Raw genomic sequence first — 13,345 nt, 5'->3', positions numbered from 1 at the left:
ACAAAACTAAAACCCAAAAAATACAAATACAGCGAATAATTCCAGAAACAATGCGTGCTATATTGGGTGTCGGCCACTTACGCGGAAGCTAGCGCATCTAAAAAGTAGACTGTTCCTATTGGGCATATAGGCTACTGCACGCGAGAACAAAGGCATGTGGTGGAAAAATGGGATTACTTTCGCAAACGAGACAAAAACAATTCTTTCGAAGGGCGTGTTGCTATGTAACCCGTAATTCACGATTTTTCCAACAATAGATGTCGATAACTCACAGCAGAAAGGTGCAGACACTATCATTGCAGGTGCCGCGCGCCACTGACTGCTGTCTGTCTGGTAGACGTCCCCTTTAATAATCTGCACGTGCTACTGCAGCACATCGCAGAAGTTAACAAAGGCAGGCGCTACTTACGTTCTTTACAACACACGCTGCCTTTCATAATAGAATACGCATTATTGACACAAAAGAACACTTGCACGTGCAGCTCCCGACATCGCCGTCTGACACGCGAGTGCGTGGATGAACACACGGTAAGGTGGTCCTCCTTTTGTGGCGTCAAAAGCACACCGTGCGGGATAGTGCATATGTCAGCGCATGCTGAAGCAGAATGAGCTTGTGGACAGTTCCGAGTGTGAACTGGATACATTCTTGCGAGATAGGGACGCAAAATGAAAGTTTTTTTTGTCTCGCTGGCGTCTGGGATTCGTGCGCGTAAATGAATTTTCTGCTTGGTCGATTTGTGGCATTAATATCACGGCGTAGTATTTTCCTCCTGCTGTTTATTGTGTGAATGGAGTTCGATCGAATCATTCGAGTCTCCTCTCCCTCCACCTCTCTCGCTTGCTCAAGCGGTTGTCACATGTTTCTTTAGTCGACTCATTAGGCTCGAACGTACCATACGCTACCTGAACTGTTCTGCTCCTTTGTGAAGCGTAAATTCGTCTGGTAGACGTCGAGGGAGTAAAGAACTTGAAACAATGCGTGAATAGGCTCGCACGTGGGAGACCTGAACACAACAGCTCACGAGACACACTACCACTAAAAAGCGTTCTGGACAATCCGTGCCCTGCGTTCGTACGCTCCCCAGGAAGTTTTGTGTGAAGCTCGTGACATCAGCTGTTCTTGCACTAACGCTGTCCACGCAACTGCTTTCATCCCCAACGGGGATATACTTAGAAATCCTTAGGTTGTACTGTACAACCCTTCGGAGCAAGACGAAAAGTACAGTACACCAGGCTTCCAATAAAAGGTGATTCGGTAAGTTGTTGCGCCGCTATGAAATGCTGGATGTGAAAAGCATGCCCTTCTTTGTGGATTTTTTTTAAGGATTAAAGAGTCTCATGCTGACACATTTTAGTCCATTTTTTTTTTTTGCAATGCAGCACGCCTCAGACAGTGCGCGTTTCGAAGTTTCCACGGGTATCTAGGTCGCGTTGCTCTGAATGAAATTAGCCTATATCTGCTTATTATTAGCTGGGTAAAACGTCCCCACTGTGTTGACCACGCTTTCAGTACAAATCATTATACAGAACATTTACCACAGGACCTTCTATCCTTTACTATTGTCTATGTTTGACCTTTTTCGATGTGAATGAGCTGAATAAGACAGACAATGCACTTGCTATAAAATTACAATTAACGGGATGTAGGCTACTCTTGTTTTATTAGTTGGCATTGCATCTGTGTGTCTGTTTATGATGGAAGACTGGAAACACTTTTGTCTCGGATGACAATTCGCGTGCATCTATTTTAAGGCGATGTCTGGGCGCATCGGCTCAATATGCATTGGTTAATTAAACAAAGTGCGCGGGTGGTTAGGAATACGGAGCTTGTTGTCATAACCCCTGTCATTGCTATTCGCATCCTCGAGAATCACTACGTCTCATGTGGTCGACACTTGGGCTGTCCATAAAACGCAGACAATGTGCTTACGGTAGGCTATGCACGCGCCCACGTTGCAGCCGTGAAGTTTGAGCTTATCAGATAAAGACAACTGAATAAATTTGGCGTATATATTTCGCTGCCACACCTGCTGCCGCATTTGTGGAGTCTCATAGTGATACGTAATTGTAAATTAGGAACGGCAAGATCTCAAGTATGACAAAAGAATTTCTGTAATCATATGGTATTTCTGTTACCATTTTCTAAAATCACGTCTGAAATGGATTTGTGTGTCAGTATTCCATGAAGAGATACGTGCAAAGCCCACGTGCTGTTGTGTCTCGTTTCTGCACATTCAACCAATGCGATGTCTGAAAGACAAAAGTGTTTTTTTATTTATTTATTTCTTTGGTTTGCATGAGTGTGCATGCCCGTGCAGGTCAGTGCATGTGCATGCAGCCACACCCCCCTTTTGGATACAACGGTTTTGGATTCTAGTAAACGGGAATTACATTGGGCTGCACATGTTGTGCTTCAGATGAACAGATCGGCCCCAAGCAATATTTCATGTTTGTATTTTTATGTGATGTATTTCTATTTATATTTGTGTATTTAAAAAAAAAAATAACTGAACTTAAAATAGACAATAACTTGCGCTGAACATTCAGTCCTTGGTGTTTTCCCGACAGCGTTCTGAGAGATATAACTCACTTAGCATGGACTCATAATTAGGTGTCAGTGACCTAACATAGACACACTGAAGGTCATTTGATTCTCCAGCAAGCCCTCAAACAGCACATTTTCATTGCTTTTTTCATTGTGTGCCACTCTGTTTACACTAGTCTTTCTTTTTCATAACAAGCCTCGTGTTTTCCCAGAGCGGTCCACCAGGGCAACGTGTTAGGATCTACCCAGTGAGTTTTTTTTCTTTCTTCTTTTTTTTCCCCCTCACTGCCGCAGTGGTCCGGCCTGACTGTTAGAGGGGGACTCGTCCTCTGAGCCAATTAGACGGGCTGCGTGTTATTATTGCTGTTGTGCAAGCACCTGTGTGTTGGGGTCTGGAAGGGGCTGCTTGCTGTGTTAGCGAAGCTACTGCTTGGTCCTGGTATTGCTGGTTGTTTTATGTTCTTTTTTTTGCTCTCATTGAAACCCATTCGAAACGGCAGTCCCAGTCCAGAAGTAGACGTCGTGGCATGCCGATTGGTTGACACAGACTTTTTTTTTTTTTTTGGAGGCGGGTGGGCGGGGTGGGGCGGGGGGCTGTGAGTTGCTGAGACTGCTCACTAACAAGAAATTCGGTAGGCTGGTCTTCAAGAAGAAGCAACGCTATGATTTATTCAGAATGGAAAATGTGTTTGGGTGAAGCTCCGCCCCTTTATCACTGAAGTGGCGAACTGCCTATTTCAAATTCCGGACTCTTGAGTTCTTGCTAGCTGCTCGGGCAGAGCTAAGGAATAGCAGAGCTAGCACTAGCTGAGAGTCCACGGTTTATGCATGTGTCACATGACTTGGAGGTTACAGCCAATCACTGAGCTCAAGGGCTCGCTGATTCAAGTCGTTTATACACATTTCACTGGCTATTTATTTGGGGGGGGTAGGAGGAAGCGCTTGGATTTGTGCAATTATGCAAAAGTGATGTCGCTTTTCGATTGGCTCTAGGTTCAGAGCTTTTCCTCTTTCCTGTTTTGTAGCGAACAGGTGTGTAAATTGCAGGGCTGGGGCCCACATTCGTCCACTTTCTGAGAGCCGAAAAGATTTGAAAGAGATTGCTTGTTACAGAGAAAATAGCTAACGCTAAGATTTGTTCTCGACTCAGAAATCCCATTTTAAGTCTCTGGCTTACAGTTACCAGGGCTGAAGGGCTTAATTATATGGTGACATGTTCTTGTGCTTCACTTCACCCCCCCCGCCCCCAAACTAAATGGACTCGGTTGTCAATACACGGCTAAATTTCTGAGCCATTAGTTGATGGGAAAGTTATTTATAAGCGCACTTGCGCGTTCCCAGTCCTGGTTGTTGGAGTTCATCCGAGTAGTCGAGGGATTTTATCTACATCCAATCCAGGAAGACCGAAGGCATCGCTACCCCAAGTGTGAGGTCGTGGTTCTCATGGGGGGGGTGGGGGGGGCGGATGAGACGGTCGGGTCGCTTCATTGTCTCCTCGTATCCGCAGAGCTTAGCGGTGCCCGCGCCGATTGCCCAAGGAACCCGGCGAGGGAAGAGCGACGTCCACGCGGCTGGAAGATGGAGCCTCGCGCCAAGGCGAGGTGGTCTCCGGGCAACAGCCCCTCCTCGGCGCGGGGCGTGTGGCCTCGCTGCTCCGAGCTCAAGGTAGGAACCCCCGTCCCCCCCCGGACCCCCCCGTCCGAAAAAGACTTAGGCGGCGTCCCGTGTCGCCCCGTTCCCCCCCGCGCGTTGGCGTCGAAGGAATGTAAATTTCCGTCGCCTTGCTCGCGAACGACCTCACTTCCTGCTGCGGAACAATGGCGCGCGGCCGTCGGCCGGGATGTTCTCGCCTCGCTTTTCTTTTTTTTTCCCGTCCGTCTTCCGGTCCGTCTTCCGATTTACGTCCGAACGAGGGAACCAGACCAGGCTTCGATTTCCACTCGCTCGAGTGAATAACTCAGCATATGGTTTAATACATAAAAACAGCCTCTTCCTTGTAAATACCTGTTGTCGGAATACTTGGCATTCACGTTCGCCTGCGCATCAAAGTCAAATTTGGGCCGAAGCGAAAAATAATAAATCGCGCGAGGCAACGGAACTGGCACCGCTGATGGCCGCCGCGCCGTTCGATTTTTTCGTCCATTAGTGGCAGAACATCCCTACCGCGGGGTCACAGCCAGCCCGATGCAGGTTTCCTCATAAATAGTTGATGTTCTCGACAGCTGTATCATCCAGCTGGCAAGCAGCCGGACGCCGTGATTCAGTTTACTTACTGCGCCCCGAAAGTGAATTCGTACATTACGCCGATCCGGTGATTTACGGCGATGGCCCCAGAATCAGGGCGGGTCGCGTTTAGTGCGGGAGGTTCCACGCTGTCTTCCCCAGCCTGGCTCGCTCGTTAAAACCCTTTCCGGATCCGGACATGGCGCCGGGCCCAGGTTTATCTGGACCGGGGGGGCGGGGCGGTGTTTTCCTAATGACGCCAGCGCTGCGAGGGAAGGCGTTAAACGTGAAATCTGCGCACGCTTGGCACGCAACGGGGACAACAGTTTTCCTTTCCTGAGCGAATTTTGGATTCGAAGAAAATGTGTGACGAGAGTGTGACCGAGACTCCGCCTTAGACTGAGGAAGAGGTCCAGGCACTGGTGGCGGTCTGGGCAGGATCCAGCATCAAGTGACAGTGGGCGGCTTCCTCTGGGGACAGATACGAGTAAAATGCATCGATAGGCAGGTGCATTTAATCGCTTCGGTCCATCAGAAGAAAGGAAGAGCATGCTTTTTTTTTGCTTTTTATTTAACAGAACTTTGTTAAAAACAGAGCTCGCTCAAATTGCATGAAATTAAATGACTAAAATAAATATAGCTGCAAGCAGCGATGTCGGGGGCCAAGAACTAACGGTGAGCCGTGGCGTATTGGGGGGTCATGGATTGAAAACCTGACCCAAATTCCATCCATAGCAGCTTTGGTGTGTATTGGATGGAAGGGTATATGTTTAATAATTATTTGAAAATTGCAATTTTGAAGTGCTGCTGGAGTGCCACCTCGAGTGATAGAGGCAGCAAATGTGATACACATGATCTACATGGGTCCCTATTCAATTGCATTTTAAACATTTTTAATTAAGGTGAGGTTCTCAGGACTTTTGAAGGGAGGCTGTATGACAGTATGGGTACTTTCATACCCTGAAGTATCGTTGCATTCAAGCTAAATTTGAGGTTGTACACACAGTTTGGGCATGGTCAGCCATTTTGTTTAAACTTATATTGTTGTCCTGCAGCCATCTTTGGACATTTGGAAACATCCTTCGCAACGTAACTTAGGGACATAATGCGGATCATGCATTACAAATTTGGTAATTTTTCCCCCAAAAATTCAAAATGCCAGAAAATGCAATATGGTGGAATTTGTGGGTTGTAGGAGCAAACTTCTTCAGGATAAGCGGGTGCACATGTGGAACAAATTTGGCACTTTTTAGGGTACATCTGTAATAATTATTAGAAAAGTATTATTTTGAAGTAGTGCTGTAACACCTCTTAGAGTGGTAGTGGCACAAATATGATACATATCACCTACGTGGGTCCCTCTTCAATTTCTACATTTGCAAATTTTGAAAAGAGGCTGAATCTAAAGGAAGTGTGGTGAAATATCTTTTGAGGAATTTATGCATAGTCATATTAAATAATCTTTAATAATTTTGGACTCTTAGGTGGACGTGCTTCTCGAGAGCCTTTAGGGCAGCTTTCAAAGTGTTCCTGTCAAATTTCATACAATCTGGCCTCATGCAGCCTATGCAGATTAGTATTTAGCAAAAAGCGCCCTCTTCAGGCCATATTGCAGTATAATACTGCAAGTCTTTGCATGCTCATCCACAATGTGGCTATCAATCATCCCCTAAACTATCATTGCAATTGATGCTAGTATGTGGCCATATGCCTGTTATGGGCATAGTCAGCCATTTTTGCTACGGTAAAGTTTAAATTAACAGTCCTGGGGCCATCGTATGACACATCTAAGTTTCCTTCGCAATTTAACACGGTGACATGGCTTAGATCACACATGCCAAATTTGATGAGAACTGGACAGACATTGTAAGGAGAGGTACGAAAAAAGTTTATTTTTCAAAAAATCTGAAATGAAAGAAAATCTTATATGCAGGACATCATGGATTCTAAGAAATTATTTGTTCACGATGAGGAGGTAGACATGTGGAAAATATTTGGTGCAAGTACTTGAAATGGGTTATCTGTGCACATTTTTTCATTGTTTAAATTTTGCAGGTGTCATTGCAGCACCGCCCAGAGTGTCAGTTGCTGAGAGGTCATGCATAATAAATTGGCAGCAATGCCAGCCTGCTAAATTTTGTGCGTTTTTGAGCATGTGAAAGGGGTGAAGAAGAAGAAGAATCCTAGCACAAACAATAGGGGTCCCAGGCGCACCCTTGGTTCTTGGCCCCTAATAAAACAGGGTTACTGTGTGTCCATTTTTTATCTCTTTGAAGTTTGATTTGGTACAACATGTTGTCCTTTACATTTGGAGGTTTGAGTCTTCGATGGAGCACCTGTTGTCACTGACAGGGTTACCGTAATGGGGAAGGAGAGCTCTGCGTCAGCACTGTTGACAGGGACCATCAAGCATCTGGTTGCAACAGCTAACAAGGATGGGAATCTTAATCCCTACACATCCCAGAATCTGTATGCATTGTCACATTTTGTTACTCCCAGAATTGGGTGATATGGTTAAAATGCTTAGGCCTATACAAATCACACTGTAGGCTGCGTTAAGGTTGACAGTTACTGTCCAAACCTGCCGAAAGATCACGGAAAGCACTAAAAAAACGATGGAAATGGTGAAAAAATGGAGGAAGTCACAGAGCAGCCAAAAACGATGGAGGCTGTGAAAACCCACAATTCCCACGACAAACACCAGACATATCACCCAGTTATTAAAATAACTATCTGTCAAGCCTCGTCCATTTGTCTGCCAACTTTGCATGAGCAGATTAATCAAACATGTGAACATTTTTCTTTTCAATTGTCAAGGCCAATGTCCTGTCTTTTTTTTTTGTTGCAAAGATGATTTCTTGACATTGGCACTGTCACTGAATTTTATCTGCGTCAATCTGGACATGATACACCAAGCTCAAGAAGACCCCGCAACCTGTTAAGTTCATCAGCTGTGGCCAAGTCAGTTGTCAGTTGGCCATTTCATTTCAGTCGATTGCACCGCCTACAAAGCAGAATGGAATTATGTGTGCTGTCTCAACCACTCAACTGGATTTGAGCGCTCCCCTCCACCTATCCCAGCTAGGACCACTCACTCTCCTCCACCTATCCCGGCTAGGACCACTCACTCTCCTCCACCTACCCCAGCTAGGACCACTCACTCTCCTCCACCTATCCTGGCTAGGACCACTCACTCTCCTCCACCTACCCCAGCTAGGACCACTCACTCTCCTCCACCTATCCCAGCTAGGACCACTCACTCCCCTCCACCCAACCAATACCACCTGGCTAGGACCACTCACTCCTCTCCTTCACCCAACCAACACCTCCCAGCAAGGACCACTCATTTCCTACCAGCTATCCAACACCACCCAGCAAGGACCACTTGCTCCCCTCCACCCAACCAACACCACCCAGCTAGGACCACTCACTCCTCTTCACCCAACCAACCCCACCCGGCTAATACCACTCACTCCCCTCCTATCCAGCAACCCCCGAAATAGACCCACTTACTCTCCTCCACCTATCCCAGCTAGGACCACTCACTCTCCTCCACCTATCCCAGCTAGGACCACTCACTCTCCTCCACCTATCCCAGCTAGGACCACTCACTCTCCTCCACCTATCCCAGCTAGGACCACTCACTCTCCTCCACCTATCCCAGCTAGGACCACTCACTCTCCTCCACCTATCCAACACCACCCAGCTAATGGTAGCAGCGATTCAGCGGGTCCGTACACGGTGGGAAGTCTGCGTGCTCCAGACGTTTTTTTAAATTATTTTTTATATTTTATTTTTTTTTGCCGTCTCTTCTCGGCCTGTGTAGCAGGACCCAGAGTCCCCGTCCCGCACAAGAGCTGAAAGCGAAAAGGGACCCCCCACACCCTCCCACCTGCCCCAGCCCCAGCCCCAGGTTGCTCTCGGTGAGGCGGGCGCCTCGCGCGAAACAGAACCCGGTGCCGGGAACGAACCCCGCGACCCCGCCCCCCCCCCCGAGCCGGGGCGATGACTCAGCAGCTAAGCCGCTTTCCAAACCGGAGTCCGGCAGTCTCTTTTTTTTTTTTTTTTTTTTTACTACACCGTTCCGAGCGAACAGGAAAAGACGCCTCGTTCTCTCTCGATGCATCATGGACGTCGTAAAAAGCGCAGCCCCCCCCCCCCCCTCTTTATGATCCCTGTCCGCGTTAATGACGCTGAAATATTGCCGCCGTAAAATCCGTTTGGGTCCTCCCCCGATTGTAACCCCGATGACTTGTTTGCGCCCGCGAAGCCGCGCGTACTGCCGCTGTGCCAACAGAGGGCATGTCTGTAAGGTGCTTTACCCCCCCGCCCGCCCCCCCCCCTCACCCCCAAACGCATGTTTTCAACAGAAACCTTGTGTGTTTGTGAACGATCACGCGGCGAGTTAAGCAATGTTTTTCCATTGTAACGAAGGAAGAAGAAGAAGAAAAAAAAAAAACTTTTTCTTGTGAGTTCAGGCTGGGAGGTTCTTCAGAGTACAACAACCCAAACGGGTTTAATGGGGAATTTAATGGGGGGAGTTTAATTGGCTGACGCAGAGTTTGTGTTCGCACAGATGGACCGGTGAGGTGGGAAGGGGGGCTGGCCACACAGTGGACAACAATAATAAATAATTTAAAAAAAGCTCCTTAATGGAGCATAATTGGTCAAAACTCAAGAAAACACCCTCGAGACTATTTAGAGGAATTTTGAGCAGGCTAGGTGCGGATTAGCGCATTTGCGTTTCTGTTAAGTAATCCCGCAGTAAATCTCCCAGCATGCCTCTCTCCGTTTCCAACATGAAAGTACTCTGGGCCAGTTTCCCCCCCCACACCCCTGCCCCCCCCCCCCCTTCTTTTTTTATTTTTTATCGCTGCACGAATGCAGGGCGGGCACGAATGCGTCTTTTTTTTCCCCACGTCTGTGGGCGGGGGGCGTAGAAACGACCCCGTAAAGCTGTCCCAGCCGGGAAGCCCGATGAACTCCCTGCACCGCGGAGCCGGGGGGGGGGGGGGGGGTGGGGGGGTGGGGGGGCGAGGGTGGAGGGGGGATGTGGCTGCCAGGAGAGCGCCATGTGACTCCGGACTCCGGCGGCGGGCTACGCTAAACCGGCAGCGTGCAGCGCGGGGCGTCGCCGCGGGTTACCGGCCCAGCCAACGGGAGCTCACTCAGCTCACTCGCCATGCTTTAGCATGTAGTCACTCTGCTGTCAAAAATCCTGCATGTATTACTACTATTATTTTATAATAATAATAATAATAATAATAATAATAATAATGCGGTTTATTAGTACGGTACATGTCGTGCTACATTGGCAGCCCGGTGTGCTCAACAGAAAGAAAATTGTTATAGAAATTGATATTGACGACTGGATGTAGACATAAATCTGAGAACACGGGGGGGGGGGGGTAGTGCGTGTAGTGGGTAATTAGGAAGCGGGTCTTGTGACCCCGGGGGTTGCAGGTTTGAGTCCTTGCGGGGGCACTTGCGCTTGGGCAGGTATTTTTTTTATTTTTATTTTTTTACCCGCTGGTTACGCGCGCGGGGTCGTCCCTCCTGAGGGCGTCCGAGTGAAATAATACCAATCGGGCAATACCGTCACCCGATTGGTTATTCGCAGCATTCCTGTGCACGTGTCGTTCCAAAAAAAACTCCACTGTGCGGGCGTGGCCTCTGCGTCGGCCGGAAATAAGAGCATCGATTAAAAGCCGTTGGGCGGGATCTGTCTTGGTTTCCAGATTTCCAGCCCTCGCTTTTTTAACGGCCTCTCTACTCCCTCCTCGCCCGCGAGGCGGATTGCGCCGGAAGCTTCCGAGGGTTCTCCTTTTCTGTCCCAGCGGCGTCCTGGAAAAGGCGGAACGACGATAAGAGGACCAGGGCGCGGACCCGGCGACCGCGAGAGATGGAGAGCGGAGACGGAGGAGCTATAAAAACCCCGATCGATTCGTGCCCGGGATCCGTAAGGGCGCTCCGTGTTTACGGCATCGTGAGCCGCACGTGCGTCCGAGTGTGGCGTCACGGCGCCCGTTTCCTGGAAGAGCCCGACCCTCCCGGCTCGGGGGGGGGAGTGCGCTGAAGAAAAAAAAAAAAAAAAAGTCCGTTATGTATCGATTTCAAAATAAACGTGAAGTGTCTCAGGGAGTCTTTACCCGTTGAACATCCGGAACTCGCGGACTGTCGGGTGGCGCGTCCTGCTAAGGCGCAGTGTTTTAGTAAAGCGGACCCCGCAACCTGTTAAGTTCATCAGCTACTGATGCGGCAGAGGCTACGGCAGCGCTAACTGTGGTTAACGACTCCCGGGGGGAGGGGCGGTAGTGGGAGGGGGAGGGGTCTTGGCGGCGGCGGAGGCTACCGCGGTCGATCGGGCGCCTGTGGTTCCACCGCGAACCGGAGGCCGCCAACTGTCTGACCGGCGGGATCGACCCTGGATGTTCCAGTCAGAAGCCCGGTCTAAAAATACAACTGGCCCATTTGAACACGGATTTAAAAAAAAAAATTATCCACACTTTGTCTTCCTGTGATCTTTGACCTTCACTTATCTTGCTTATTAAAAACCCATATCCAGTCATTTTCCTTTGCCTGCCCCTTTAAATGCAAACGTTGTTTTTAAATCCAATTTTTCCTTTCTAATACACACAGGAATTACCCCCCTCCCCCCCCCCCCAAAAAAAAAAACCAAAATAATAAATAAATAAATTGAAATTTCTGGTAGTAGTACATTTGACGTTTACACGGTCTGATCATTGACAGAACGTACGATGTGGTTCCTGGGTTGAGTTTGAAGCGAGCCCCTCGCCTTCTGCTGTCACGTTAGCGCGAGCTAGCTAGCGCGTCACGAACCCAGCTGCGAGCCCCCCTCGTGCAGTGTAACTCCGGCGCTCGCTAATTAGCTCACCGCGCTCGCGCGCATCATCCGTCAGCGCCGGGCCTGGAGACGGCGGCGCGGCGGTGTCACGTTACGCCGCTCGGCTGCGCACGAGGCCCCCGGACCGCTCCGCGGCGGGAAAAAAAGGTCCAGAATGCCTTTGGGCAGGAGACCGGAGAGAGAGAGAGAGAGAGAGAGAGAGAGGCTCGGGCCGGGGGGTTCACGGGCGGGCGGGCGTAGCTTCGTAGCCCGGATCACCTCCGGCGGCCCGAATTCCGACCGCGCGCACGAGAGCAGCTAGTTACCCCGTTGGATTCCCGCCGTACGTACCCCCCCCCCCTTGATAAAAAAAAAAAAAACGTGTGTGCGTTCCTACAAAGGCAGGGTACGGTTACACGATGTACGCGTTAACGATTTCAGACATAGTAGCCCCCCCCATCCCCCACCCCCCCTCGGGAGTCTCGGGGGTCCCCCCCGGCAGAGGAACAAAGGAACGCATCAATCGCCATCCGCGCGTTTCTGCATCGCATTACATTACATTACCGCCGTTTAGCTGACGCTCTTTATCCAGAGCGGCTCTAAGCATTTTTACATCGCATCCGTTTATGCGGCTGGATTACGTACTGAAGCAACGCAGGCTAAGCGCCTCGCTCGCGGGTAACAACGGCTGTGTCCTCCCTGGGAATCAAACCCGCAACCTTTAGTTTGCCTAGCCAGTTCCCTAATCATTGTACTACTGTGCCACCCCTGTATTAATTATAATCGCTATATTTTGCTCGTATGGATTTTTAGCCAGCAGGTTGAGGCTACTTAGCGTGTTTTTTTGCGCGTACGGTCGGAACGTTTCCGCGAAACGCGGGGCCGTACCCCGGCCTTTTCTAAACATCCTATCGCGGGAGTTTACGCGCCCCCCCTCCCCCCTCTCCCCCCCCCTTTTTCTTTCGATTGAAAGCGCGCCCGTGTTTGTGTTCGAGCTGGAACAGAGAACGCTCCGCACGCGAGAACAATCGCCCGGGGGCGTGTGGGTGGGGGGGGGGTGGAAAGGCAAACAAACGTGGCGGGAGCGAGGAAGGCCGTTGCCGCGGGAGACAATGGGCCCCCCCCCCGCGCGCGACGCCGCCGGCCCCGCTCCCCAGCGTCCTCCCCGGGAGAGAAAACAAAAAACAGACGAAGGCGAAGTTCCAGTAGAGAAAACCGTCTGCAGAGACGGGGGCTTTATTGCTTTATTCTTAGCCCCTCTGCTAGTCGACCGGCCAGATGGAGTTTCGCTGAGGAAACAGGTTGTTATTTTTTTCGGGGGGGAAGGGGAAAGGGGGGGGCCCCAGCCCCAGCAGCGATGTTGACGCGCCTAGGGGGGGGGAATTTGGACGGATCCGAAAAAAACATGCCCGAGCGTGCCTCTGTCTCTCGGTGTTCGGACCGGTGCTCTTCAGAACCAGCGCGTGTTTCTGGCTGCCGCTCTCTGTAAACGCGCCCCCGGCGGGCTAACGCAGTCCCAGCTCTGCGCTGTGCGCTCTGGGCCCCTCGTCCGGCTGCGCTCTGGGCCCCTCGTCCGGCTGCGCTCTGGGCCCCTCGTCCGGCTGCGCTCTGGGCCCCTCGTCCGGCTGCGCTCTGGGCCCCTCGTCCGGCTGCGCTCCGGGCCCCTCGTCCGGCTGCGCTCTGGGCCCCTCGTCCAGCTGCCCGTTCCCCCCTGCCGGAGCTCTCTTCTCAGC

At 50.3% G+C, this 13,345-nt stretch overlaps 1 protein-coding gene across 2 annotated transcripts in view; it reads left to right on the top strand.

Moving 5' to 3' along the window:
• The first annotated feature begins 292 nt into the window (after positions 1-292).
• Positions 293-13,345, top strand: part of LOC135245513 (solute carrier organic anion transporter family member 1C1-like) — a 30,237-nt gene continuing 17,184 nt past the window's right edge. Inside the window, exons 1-2 of one of the 2 annotated variants that reach the window (XM_064318598.1) lie at positions 293-528; positions 4,053-4,210. In XM_064318598.1, the coding sequence (XP_064174668.1) occupies positions 4,124-4,210 (87 nt within the window). In that variant the 5' untranslated portion in view covers positions 293-528; positions 4,053-4,123. Of the gene's footprint in view, positions 529-560; positions 1,256-4,052; positions 4,211-13,345 lie in introns of those variants that run through there. The other variant, XM_064318599.1, reaches the window with a different exon arrangement.

Source organism: Anguilla rostrata, chromosome 19, assembly GCF_018555375.3.
Source record: "Anguilla rostrata isolate EN2019 chromosome 19, ASM1855537v3, whole genome shotgun sequence".
In the NCBI taxonomy this organism is placed as follows: domain Eukaryota; kingdom Metazoa; phylum Chordata; class Actinopteri; order Anguilliformes; family Anguillidae; genus Anguilla; species Anguilla rostrata.
This window is presented reverse-complemented; position numbering and strand designations above follow the sequence as displayed.